A 13,243-nucleotide genomic window follows, 5' to 3' on the forward strand; every position below is an offset into this window, starting at 1 on the left:
AATATCCTCCCTTTCTCCCTCTCCTTGTACCCCTCCCTCACTCCAAAAAAAAAAAGAGTATAGAACACTGTAAAAAACATCAAATTTCCATTTTACTTGATTTTTTCACATGGGTCATAATTTGGAAACATTTTCAAAGGGTTTGGGATTTTATTTTTTGTAATTAAAAAAGCAGTAAAGCAAGATCTACATTAAAGAAAATAACTATTTCTGTCTTTCCTTTATAATAAAAGATAGCTTTTAAAAATTAAAAACAAATCTATAGTCATCAAAACACTGCAAATCAAAACCACAAGATACCACTTATTACTCACGGAGTGACTATAATAAAAAAAGATGTGAGGATGTAGAGAAACTGGAACCCTCATACACTATGGTGGAAATGTAAAAAAAAAAAAAAACCACTTAGGAAACCAGTCTAGAAGTTCCTCAAAAGGTTAAACACAGAGTTACCATATGACTCAGTAATTCCACTCTTAGGTTTACAACCTAAGAGAAATGAAAACAATGTCCACACAAAAACTTGGACACAAATGTTTATAGTAATTTTATTTGCAATAGCCAGAAATTGGAAACAACCCAAATGTTCAACTGATGAATGGGTAAATAAAATACAATGGAGTATTACTTGGCAATAAGAAGGTATGAAGAACTAATACATGCTACAATCTGGATGAATTCTGAAAACATGCTTGCTAAGTGAAAGAAGCCAATCACCAAGACCACACAGTGAATAATTCCATTTATATGAAATGTCCAGAATAGGTTAATCCACAGAAACAGAAAGCAAACTAGTCTGCCTAGGGCTAGGGGGTTTCAAGAAAACAGAGGAGGGGTAACTGCCAAAGTGCAGAGTTTCTTTTTAGAATGATAAAAGTGATCTAAGATTGTCTGTGATGGTTGCACAACTCTGTGAATATGCTGAAACCCACTGTGCTGCACACTTTAAACATATGAATTGTATAGTATGTGAATTATATCTTCATTAAACTGCTAACATCCTCCTCCCTCAAAAACAAACAAACAAAACCCAATGCAATGGCTTTTAACTGCAGCTACAGATCCAATACCTGAGCTTACTCTTTAGAAGTACAGATCCCTGAACCTCCCAGACTAAGTCATGTACTATGGGAGTGGGATCAACTCGTCTAGACTAGTGGGGGGCAACAGAGTTAAGAACTAGGTTCATATTCTGACTCTGTCAACTTCCTAGCTGCATGACTTTTGGTAAATTATCTAATTTCTCTATACATTTTCAGTTCCTACTTCAATACAATGGAGGAAGAACTGCCTATTGCAATGTGTTACTGTAAGAACTTAATGAGAAAATATACACAAAATATACCATATGACAAACTATGCTCAGTTACTCTTCTTATTATGATTATATTATTTTTACTGAACATCTTCTTGTTTTCTATAGGGAAAAGATAATGCAGACTTCTACAATGTCTGCCCCAAATCCATGCATTTAAGTTAATCCTTATAAATCTTGGGACACCTGGGTGGCTCAGTAGTTGAGCATCTATCTGCCTTTTGCTCAGGGCATGATCATGGGGGGTCCTGGGATGGAGTCCTACACTAGGCTCCCTGTAGGGAGCCTGCTTCTCCCTCTGCCTATGTCTCTGCCTCTCTCTCTCTCTCTCTCTCTCTCTCTCTCTGTCTCTCATGAATAAATAAATAAAATCTTTAAAAGAAAAAAAACACCTTATAAATTTTAACCTCTCTTAAGAAATATTAACTTTTATCTTTAAAATCAGTTTATTGTCTATCTGATGCCCTGCTTGGAATAAAATAACATTTATGAAGTTACTATTTTTACAAAAACACAAAAATTACAAGAACACAAACTTTAATGACGCCACTATAATTGTGGAAGGGTACTTCTTAAATTCAACGGTTATTTTTAAAATTACAAACTTAGGAATAAAGGTCAAAAGATTAGGCAGGCACAAACCATTTAATTAAATAAAATTTGCCCATTTTTAAAAAATACATTCACTTTTGTAAAAATGCCACATCTATATGCTAAGAACAAACTGAAATAAATTTCCTGTAATTTCTTATATAAGAAATGTATGCTTTTAATTCTCAGGTAATTTGATAACATCTCTATGGAAAGACATCTTTAATAGGACTCATGAATTAAAGCTAACATTTCAGATGGAATGTAATATATACACAAAACAATAAGAAAAAAACAGGAAATAATATTTGATATTTCTATCTAAAAATTTAGCATTTTTTTCTTTTAGCATTTCTAACAGCCTATAATTCTATTTCAGAATGAACTATATATATTGGTGAAATTTTAACTGAATCTGGTATGAAATCCAAAGTCAATCAACAACCACATTTCTATCTGAAGACATGAAAAGGAGTATTTCCACTCAGACTCCTGAGGAAATTTCAATACTCATAAGTGAGTCATACTTTCAGAGTACAGTTTATTGCTTGGGAAAATCTATCATGGATTTTCTAAATACATTTAATGAAACCAAAATTTAGTTAAGATATTGTGTGGCTGGTTAGAGTCAAGTATAGAAAAACACCATACCTAAAATTTAAACTACATCTTTTTTCAAAGCTAAATAAATTTTTAAACACACGTACAGAATATTCTAACAAGCTGCAGTGCCAATGCTCAAGCAACAATATTTTTAAATCACCTATTTTATTCAGAATATATCTTTCATAAGAAAACCTTCTTTAAATTAAAAAGTTACATAATTAACTTTTATATCAATTTAAAATATTATAAAACAGCTCATAAATACCTTAATTGCTCAAAATTGGTAAGTCAAAGTTTACCATATTCCCTAATTAAAAAACATTACATTTTTACTGACTTGTTTACATATATATCCTATTTTTTATACTACTCCCCTTCCTTTGTTTTTTTTATGAGGCTCTTATATGCCAATCTTTGTATTGTAGTAAATTACATAGAAAAGTCATGTGAATTTACACATTTTTCAGATAAAGAAGAGAAAGTGAAAGAACTGGAAAATATAGCCTTAATGAATCTACCATAATTTTTAAACATTTCTAAAAATAGGTGGTAACAAGTTAAAAACCTGGGAAACATCTTTTTACTGCTACAAATTTACTTTTTATCCAGGAAAATGAAAGCAGAATAGGTTTACATGAACAGGCCCAACTACATTTCTATTCTAACTCACTTTCTTAAGTGTATAAAATAAGCTCAATCCATACACTAATATTACTAAAACTGAATAATTAAACATAAAGAAGATGACATTTAGAAACCAGTTGTTTTTAGGCAAATATCAGATATTTTCTAATAGGGAAAAGCACTCAACAAAATTATCTGGCATAACAAATACTACAAATAATAGTAATCCAAGGTCTCTTACCGATTTCAGCAGGTAGTTGTTTGATTTTGTTCTCTCGAATGCTAAGCATGCTGAGTTTTGATAGATTTTTGATGTCCTTTTCCACAGTAGTTATACGATTAAAGCGAAGGTAAAGAGTGGTGAGAGAATCTAGCCTATACACCACTGAAGGAATTTCTCTCAGTTTATTATGCCGTAAATCAAGCATTCGCAGCTTCTTCAAGTTATCAAGAGAGTCAGGCAAACTGGTAAGTGAGTTTTCATTTAGAGCCAGTGTCATGAGATTTACTAGACAGCCCACCTCTGCTGGTAGAGACTGCAATTTGTTGCTATATAAATAAAGTTCTGTTAATTGAGTCAACTCTTTGATTGATGATGGCAATATGTGTATAGATCTCTTGGATAAGTCCAAACGCATTGAATTCTCTTCCCGGCACTTGTTGAGCTCTTTAATCACCTCTGCATTGCTAGATTTTTTTCTCGTCCCAGGTGCTGGATTTGGCCGTTTGATCGTATTGTCAACTGAAAAAGCCACCCCAGGTTGGGCAGCACTGGAGTCCTTCTTTCCATCTTTGGCATCTTTCCCTTTGGTCTTAGGTTCTTTTTCTTTGCTCTCTTTCCCAAAACCTCCAGAGGCTTTTGCCTCTTTTTCTCTCTCCTTAGCTGATGGCACTTTGGGATCTTTCTCTTTAGAGTCTTTTTCTTTTCCTAAACTACTACTCATGGTGACTCAAACTTGGGCAATAACTACATGAACTCCTTTGTTTTATTTGCCAACAACAGTAACTGGAATTCAAAGATGAAGAGACAAAGATCCTACACAATCAAAAAAGGTGTTGGCTTGAAGAAATAATCACCATGGAGTAACAGCCATCTGTTACATGTTGGATCTAAAAGCACTATGCCCATTTCTGATAACTTGTTCCAAATGGTAAAATGGTGCTTGGTCAATGATTCATTAGAATTCCTGAAATACAATACAAAAAGAATATTAAATTACTTTAGATTATAATTTATAATAAGCAAATGGGCTCTGAAAAAACAATCTCATTGAAAATTTGGCCATTTTTCTGTGATTTGATACAGTAGTTACTGCACACTTTCTATTATGCAAAATCCATCAAAAAACTATAAAAATTGGTAAGGCAGGCCCCTATCTTCAAGGACTTTACAAATCTAACAGGAAGAGGTAAGGTAGGCATATAAGTTACCGTAAGTTTGTAACAACTGAAAAATGGGAGAAATCATAATAGCAGCTAATGTTTGAGAGCTTTCTATGTACAAGCACCACTGTAAAAAAATTACAAATATTAATTTAATACATGTAACAGCCCTAGATCAATTATTGTCCCTATTTTACAAATAAGGACACTGAGGCACAGAAATATTTTTAAGTAACTACCTCTGTGATCTTGGAAAAGCAACAGAACTGAGATTCCAATGTATATATTCACAGCCTGTGTTCCTAACCATTACACTCATAAAACTGCTCTATCTGCAACTAATTGCCAAATAGCTTTAGGTAACAGGAACAAATTCAAAGGCCATGATGATAGAATCAAGAGCAATCTCACAAAAGAATAAAATGGCAAGTGAAATATGTACAGAGCAAAGCAAATAGTTTGGGAAAAAGGTCTTAAGAATCTGTACTTTAATAAGCATTCTAGGTGACTCTAACGTAGGTAGGTCTAGGCACCACCTTTGAGATACAGTAATAAAGAGAAATCTCCAATGAGATCTGTAAAGTAGAAACTGAATGATGATAAGGATTCTTAAGGGTTCTTAAAAGTAGAAAAAGTTCATGGTAAAATTATTGACCAAAAAGAACCACAAAAGCTAAAAAGATGAGTAAAATCTTTGTGGAGTCAGTCTTCCCTAAGCATTTTTAAATCTAAAATATAATTTGTATCTTGTGACTTATTAATTTTATAAGTAACTGATCTTTATGTAGTAGTAGGGCTCAAAGGTTAAAGACAAAATGATTCACATCCTACTTGATTAGCTTAAGATGTTAGGAAAAATAGTTAATTTTATGAAACCACCAAAAGTATCTGATAGTCTAAGTGCACAGGATCATGCTTAGATTTTCTATACAGAAGATGTGAGTCCTACCCTATACAAGATTATGGTTTAATTAGATATCCAGGGACACCTGGGTGGCTCAGCGGTTGAGCGTCTGCCATTGGTTCAGGGTGTGATCCCGGTCCCGGGAACAAGTCCCATTATCAGGCTCCCTGCGAGGAGCCTACTTCTCCCTCTGTCTCTGTGTCTCTGCCTCTCTATGTCTCTCATGAATAAATAAATAAAATCCTTAAAAAAAAAATCCAAAGCACTCACATATGACAATAACATAAGATAGTAAATCCTCAGACAATGACATATGCTACTGCTCTTTTGAGAAAACTGACCTCAGTGAAAGTGGCTGAGAAAGGTTGTGTACAGAAGTACAAGCAAGTAAAGACAACATGGCAAATTAGTCCATGTGGATACAATGAAAGGGTAACCTAGGCCAAGAATATGAAATGAGCTTAGTTTGCCATAGGAAAGTGAAAAGGTGGAATTTGGCGGAAGCAAAAGTCTCAGGGGTGCAGTAATAACAGGAGCTGGGTAGAAGACTAATGATCTGTAAATTCCAGATTAGAGTCGAACTTCATCAGCTTATAAGATTCTACAGTTAAAAAAAAACATGCTAGTTTTTGCTAGCGCATCTGAAAAGCTATTATCTCCCCACTACTCACAACAACCTTCAAAACGAGAAAATAATTTTGAGCTACAATGGGGAAAGAAAACCTTCAGAGGTACTAAGAAATGCTGATGAGCCAAAATGAAAGGACATTTATTACAATGATACAAGAGTGAATGATGGGAGATATACACAAATGACAGAATGCAGAACTGCTTATCAATTTATATGTAAGAAATGTCATTAATTATGCCAAGTTCCTGAAAATCAAATTTCTATTTAGCAAGATATGTATGTACTGAATTTAAAAATGCAGATGGTAGAAAAAAAAGATGTTACGTATTAAAGAACAAATCCAGCCTCTCAAGAAGTATACTAGCAAAACTTTAAAGCTTCTGCTTAGATTTAAAGGCATTTTTGTGACTTAAAAATAACACTTTTCTAAACACAAAACTGGCAATTTTAAAAATGGAATCCTTGATCTCCTATTCTGATGTTTCCCAAACTTCTCTATTAATAAAAAAATAAAGTAAAATAAACCTGGGATACATGTTAAAAAAAAAAAAAAAAGGCCCAAGCTCCATCCTAAACCACCGAATTGGAATCTTTAGAAAGAATCTGGAAACATCTGTTTTAATAGGCTTATCAAGTTTGGAAATAAATACAAGATATAACCAAATCTGAACACTGAGCATCTGAACACTGATACACTTACAATTTCTTAAATATTATTCTAAAAATGAAGATTGAGGGGATGCATGGCTGGCTCAGTCAGTACAGCATGTGACTCTTGATCGCGGGGTTGTGAGTTCAAGTCCCACAATGGACACAGATATTCCTTTAAAAAATTAAATAGGGGATCCCTGGGTGGCACAGCGGTTTAGCGCCTGCCTTTGGCCCAGGGCGCGATCCTGGAGACCCAGGATCAAATCCCGCGTCGGGCTCCCGGTGCATGGAGCCGGCTTCTCCCTCTGCCTATGTCTCTGCCTCTCTCTCTCTCTCTCTCTCTCTCTCTCTGTGACTATCATAAGTAAAAAAAATTTTAAAAAAATTAAATAAAATGAAAACTGAACTACATAAATATTTGTATGTTCCATACATGATACTACTATAAATGTTAAAAATTATTCCATAAAAAATAAAATAAAAATGAAGATAAAAGGAGTGGGTCAGGAAACTGTATTAATGACAAAAAAAGTTACTAATAATTTAAAGTTTCCATTGAAGTTGGAGAGTTCCCATAGTATATAAATAACATATCTGAAGTTCATACTAGAGATACTTAAGCTGTTTGATGGTTTTCTTACAATAGCGATGGATTTGAACTGATCCCACATACTCATCCTATAACTTTTCCAACTGAGATTTATTCAAATAGGTTTAGACACTGTTCGTAACACTAGAACTAGTTAAAGAGAACAGAATTTGGACTTTGACATTATCATCATACTGAAAGGATTAACTAACTAACCAGGCTTGACTATTAACTAAAAAATTTTCACATCCAGTAAAAATATATGTTGTCTAAGACAACTAACAAACGACTTCACAGTCCCAAATTAAGATCTGGGTCTAATCTAGAGCTGAATCAGATGACACTACTAAGCTTTTTTGGACAAGAAAAAAAGTATTGGGAATAACCTTTCATGTTTCTTGGAAATAAACTATTCAATAGATTTTTTTAAAATCCCTTTGTAACAATGGGAAACAGGTTTGCACAAAATTTGACTAGTTATACAATAGAAAGTGACAGTACTCATTCTAAAAATGTTTAAAATCTAGTGAAAAGCACAAAATTGCACCAGTTACTAAGCTTGAGGCTAGCAATTGTGTTTTTTTAAAAACATTTTATTTATTTATTCATGAGAGAGACAGGCAGAGACACCGGCAGAGGGAGAAGCAGGCTCCATTCAGGGAGCCCGATGCGGGACTCGATCTGGGTTCTCCAGGATCACGCCCTGGGCTGAAGGCAGATGCTTAACCTCTGAGCCACCCAGGCATCCCGCAATTGTGCTTTTATACTGGGATCTTCACCACTCCAGAAGATTCCTCTATTCCCTACCACCTAATAACTACCATATATAGAGCACTTGACATGAACTTTTTATCATATTTCAAATTCTCACAACCATATCAAGGAAAACATTAAAAGTATCTCTACTCATAACCAAGTTAGGTTTCTTGAGTTCATTTTATCATTTGTCCAAAAATTGATACCAAATAAGAAACTACCAATGCTATTTGCTGACAAAGGTCTAAGCTGACAAAATTTTTCTCAGGTACTTAACTATATTCCAAATCATGAAAATTCTTAACTTCAAATTCCTAAGTAGATGAGTCATAATTGTAGGAGGATGCTGATTATAGTACTTTTAGGCCTCAATACTTTCTAAGTCAGAGGTCAGGAAACTTTTCTTGTAAACGGCCACATATTAAATGCTTTAGGCTTTGTGGGCCAGATGTTCTGTTACAAGTACTCAATTCTACCACTTTAGCATGAAAACAGCTGTAGACACTATGTAAATGACTAGGTGAGGCTGTGTTTCAATATAAGTTTACCGAAAGAGGCCACATACTGAATTCAGCCACCAGGTGACAGTTCTCCAGGTCACTGTCTCAGATTATACGCAAACTGGATGTAAGAAGTAAAAAACAAAACAGAAAAAAAAAAGAAAAAAACAAACAAAACAAAAAACAAAAAACAAATCCTTGTTCTTATAAAACATTCAATACTTTTAGCTATTTCTAAAATTAGCTACAATTTCCTAAAATCTAGGGAATGGAGGACTGGAGCAGAGATAGAAGTGAGAAAGCACTAGCACTAGTAAGATCTACTCTTGGTATAAGACTACAATGATAATCATCACTTGTAATAATTATTTTTCTAAAACTCATCAATAGGCCACATATACTAAATATATTCCTTAGTCTTACATTAAATGTGGATGTGAAAGCTTAACAATATTGGATCTTGTCTTACAATGAACATGACTTCTGGTTCCAAACAAGATGGAATAAACCCATTTTATCCTGTTCCTCAATTATAACCTAAAATCCTGCACAAAATACGTAAAGAAACTAGTGTAAGATTCTGAAAGGTAAAGAAGGTACAGTGGCTAGGGACCCTGGACGAAGGATAACCCGATGGTGAGTTCTCTGGGTTTTTTTTTGGTTTTGTTTCCTACATATCCTGGTCTGGCAGTAGAGAAGTCCATAATCCAAAAACACAAGTACCTACCAAAAAAAGGTCCATGAAAAGTTCTCTCTAGTCAAAAGATTATGAAGAGAATGAAAAGAAGCTACAGTCTGGGAGAAAAATGTATCCAGAATATGTAAAAACACAAGTACCTACCAAAAAAAGGTCCATGAAAAGTTCTCTCTAGTCAAAAGATTATGAAGAGAATGAAAAGAAGCTACAGTCTGGGAGAAAAATCTATCCAGAATATGTAAAATATATAGTAAGAAAACAATCAATCCAATTAGAGATCCTCTACTAAAGACACACGTAAAGATGTTCAACAGCATTAGAGAAGTGCACATAACCACACGTCTACTAGAAGAACTAAAATTAAAAATATGGATACCAAGTGCTGTTGAAAACGTGGAAAAACCGGATCAATCACTCATTGCTAATAACGTAAATCGTACAGCCACTCTGGAAAACAATCTGGCAGTCTCTCATAAACATACAACCCTGGCAATTGTACCCATGGACATTTATCCTAGAGAAATGAAAACTTATGGTGATACAAAATATGTATACAAACATTTATAGCAGCTTTATTTGTAATGCCCCAAATGTGAAAACATTTGGGTGAACTGATAAACTGTGGTATATCCATACAATAAAATACTGCTCAGCAATAAAAAGGAACAAACTATCCTTACACACAAAAACTGGGATGGATCTCAAGGGCACTATGCTGAGGCAAAAATGATCAAAAACTTGTTATGTGGAGGGGGCGGGGCAAGATGGCAGAGGAGTAGGGTCCCCAAGTCCCCTGTCCCCACCAACAACCTAGATAACTTTCAAAGCATCCTGAAAACCTACAAATTCGACCTGAGATTTAAAGAGAGAACAGCTGGAACACTACAGAGAGAAGAGTTTGCGCTTCTAACATGGTAGGAAGGCAAAAAAAAAAAAAAGGGGGGGGGGACTCCTGGGTGGCTCAGCGCTTGGGCGCCTTCCTTTGGCTTGGGTGGGGATCCCCAATCCGGGATCGAATCCCGCATCGGGCTCCCTACAAGGAGCCTGCTTCTCCCTCTGCCTGTATCTCTGCCTCTCCTCTCAATCTGTGTCTCTCATGAATAAATAAATAAATCTTAAAAAAAAAAAAAAAAAAGGAATCAAGTGAGCCCCTCCCCCAACGAGGAACCAGGCTAAGGCCCAGCAGGGAGAGCCTCCCGGGACAGGAAGGCCCCACCCGGAGAAACGGGAGCTTTAAAACTCCGCCGGGGATTCTTCCCGGAGGGAGAGGCGCTTAGCAGGGAACCCGGGCAGAAGCTGGAGGGGCAGCGGGGCCTCCGGGCTCCTGGGGTCACTAACAGGAGGGGCGCCCGGGGAGAGCGCCCCACACACCCGGGCCCATCTCGGTAACAGGCTGGAGCGCCCGGCAGGGCCTCAGGGAGAAGCCGGGGGCAGGCGGGGGCTCCGGGGGAGGGGGCTGTGCCTGCTGCCTGTGGGAGCCGTGGCCCAGGAGCACAATTCCAGCAGCGCAGGTGCCGGAGCCCAGGGCACGGGGGACACAGCCCTGGATCCTGCACTCCCCTGGGACAGGCGGAGGCGGAGAGAGCCCAGGACAGCGAGAGGCCTGCCCCGCGCGCCAGGCACCCCCACTGTGCAGATCAGTGTCCCCCGCCCCCGGGGAGCATCCAGGCCAGTGCGGACTGAGAGCTACGGTAGTTAGTTACTGCAGGAGCTGACTCCAGGGCTGGAGAGCTGGCCGCCCCCAGTGTAGCTGTTCCTCCTGGTGTCACCCTGTGCCTGGGACAGACCCGGGCTGCCAGGGAACAGGGACCCCACCAGGTAAACAGCTCCCACTGAGCCGTGCACCTGGCAGGAGGCAGGGGGCAGGGCAGCTCCCCCCCCCACACACACACACACACCTGAGACTCAGCACCACAGGCCCCTCCCCAGAATACCAGCTGGAAGGACAGGGAAAGAGCAAGTTCTTGACCAAACAGAGCTGGAAAGCTCCAGGGGAAGTAGAGGGATTTATAGTATATAGAACTAGAAGATACCCCTCCTTATTTTTTTTTGTTTTGTTTTCCTTTTTTTTCTTCCGTCTTCCAGTACAACTCGTTTTTAGCGATTCTGCACTGAGCAAAATGACTAGAAAGAAGAACTCACCACAAAAGAATCAGAAACAGCACTCTCTGCCACAGAATTACAGAATTTGGATTACAATTTGAAGTCAGAAAACCAATTCGGAAGTACAATTATAAAGCTACTGGTGGCTCTGGAAAAAAGCATAAAGGATTCAAGAGACTTCATGATTGTAGAATTTAGATCAGGCCGAAATTAAAAATCAATTAAATGAGATGCAATCCAAACTGGAAGTCCTAACGACGAGGGTTAATGAGGTAGAAGAGAGTGACATAGAAGACAAGTTGATGGCAAGGAAGATAAGCTGAGGGGAAAAAAGAAAAACAATTAAAAGACCATTAGGAAAGATTATAAGGGAAATAAATGACAGCCTCAAAAGGAAAAATCTACATTTAATTGGGGTTCCAGAGGGCGCCAAAAGGCACAGAGGACCAGAAAGCATATTTGAACAAACCATAGCTGAGAACTTCCCTAACTTGGGGAGGGAAACAGGCATTCAGATCCAGGAGATAGAGAGATCACCCCTAAAATCAATGAAAACCACTCAACACCTCAACATTTAATAGTGAAACCTGCAAATTCAAAGATAAAGAGAAAATCCTTAAAGCAGCAAGAGACAAGAGATCTCTAACTTATATGGGGAGAAATATTAGATTAACATCAGACCTCTCTCCACGGAGACCTGGCAGGCCAGAAAGGGCTGGCAGGATATATTCAGGGTCCTAAATGAGAAGAACATGCAGCCAAGAATACTCTATCCAGCAAGGCTCTCATTCAGAATAGAAGGAGAGATAGAGTTTCCAAAATAGGCAGAAACTGAAAGAATATGTGACCACCAAGCCAGCTCTGCAAGAAATATTAAGGGGGACTCTGTAAAAGAAAGAAGAAGCCCAAAGAAACAATCCACAAAAACAGGGACTGAATAGGTACTATGATGACACTAAATTCATATCTTTCAATAGTAACTCTGAACGTGAACAGGCTTAATGATCCCATCAAAAGACACAGGGTTTCAGACTGGATAAAAAAACAAGACCAATCTATTTGCTGTCTACAAGAGACTCATTTTAGGCCTAAGGACATCTACAGCCTGAAAATAAAAGGTTGGAGAACCATTTACCATTCAAATCGCCCTCAAAAGACAGCAGGGGTAGCAATCCTCATATCAGATAAATTAAAGTTTATCCCAAAGACTGTAGTAAGAGATGAAGAGGGACACTGTATTATACTATATATACTATCCAACAAGAGGACCTAACAATCAAGAATATTTATGGCCCTAATGGGGGAGCTGCCAAGTATATCAATCAATAACTAAAGTAAAGACATATTTAGATAATACACTAATACTGGGAGACTTCAACACGGCACTTTCTGCAAATGATAGATCTTCTAAGCACAACATCTCCAAAGAAACAAGAGCTTTAAATGATACACTGGACCAGATGGATTTCACAGATATTTACAGAACTTTACATCCAAACGCAACTGAATACACATTCTTCTCAAGTGCACATGGAACTTTCTCCAGAATAGACCACATACTGGGTCACAAATCAGGTCTTAACTGATACCAAAAGGTTGGGATTGTCCCCTGCATATTTTCAGACCATAATGCTTTGAAATTTGAACTCAATCACAAGAAGAAATTTGGAAGAAATTCAAACACGTGTAAGTTAAAGACCATCCTGCTAAAAGATGAAAAAAGGGTCAACCAGGAAATTAGAGAAGAATTAAAAGGATTCATGGAAACTAATGAGAATGAAAATACAACTGTTCAAAATCTTTGGAATACAGCAAAGGCAGTCCTGAGAGGGAAATACATCTCAATACAAGCATCCCTCAAAAAACTGGAAAAACTCAAATACAAAAGCTAAC

General features: G+C 37.3%; 1 protein-coding gene across 4 annotated transcripts in view; it reads right to left on the reverse strand.

Annotated features, from left to right (window-relative positions):
- SHOC2 (SHOC2 leucine rich repeat scaffold protein) overlaps positions 1 to 13,243 on the reverse strand; it is a 92,883-nt gene that overhangs the window by 45,527 nt on the left and 34,113 nt on the right. For all 4 annotated transcript variants that reach the window (XM_041745254.1, XM_041745255.1, XM_041745257.1 and 1 more), the window contains exon 2: positions 3,378 to 4,323. In XM_041745254.1, coding sequence (XP_041601188.1) covers positions 3,378 to 4,080 — 703 coding nt within the window. In that variant the 5' untranslated portion in view covers positions 4,081 to 4,323. The remainder of the gene's footprint in view (positions 1 to 3,377; positions 4,324 to 13,243) is intronic.

Source organism: Vulpes lagopus, chromosome 2 (genome assembly GCF_018345385.1).
Source record: "Vulpes lagopus strain Blue_001 chromosome 2, ASM1834538v1, whole genome shotgun sequence".
Taxonomy (NCBI): Eukaryota; Metazoa; Chordata; class Mammalia; order Carnivora; family Canidae; genus Vulpes; species Vulpes lagopus.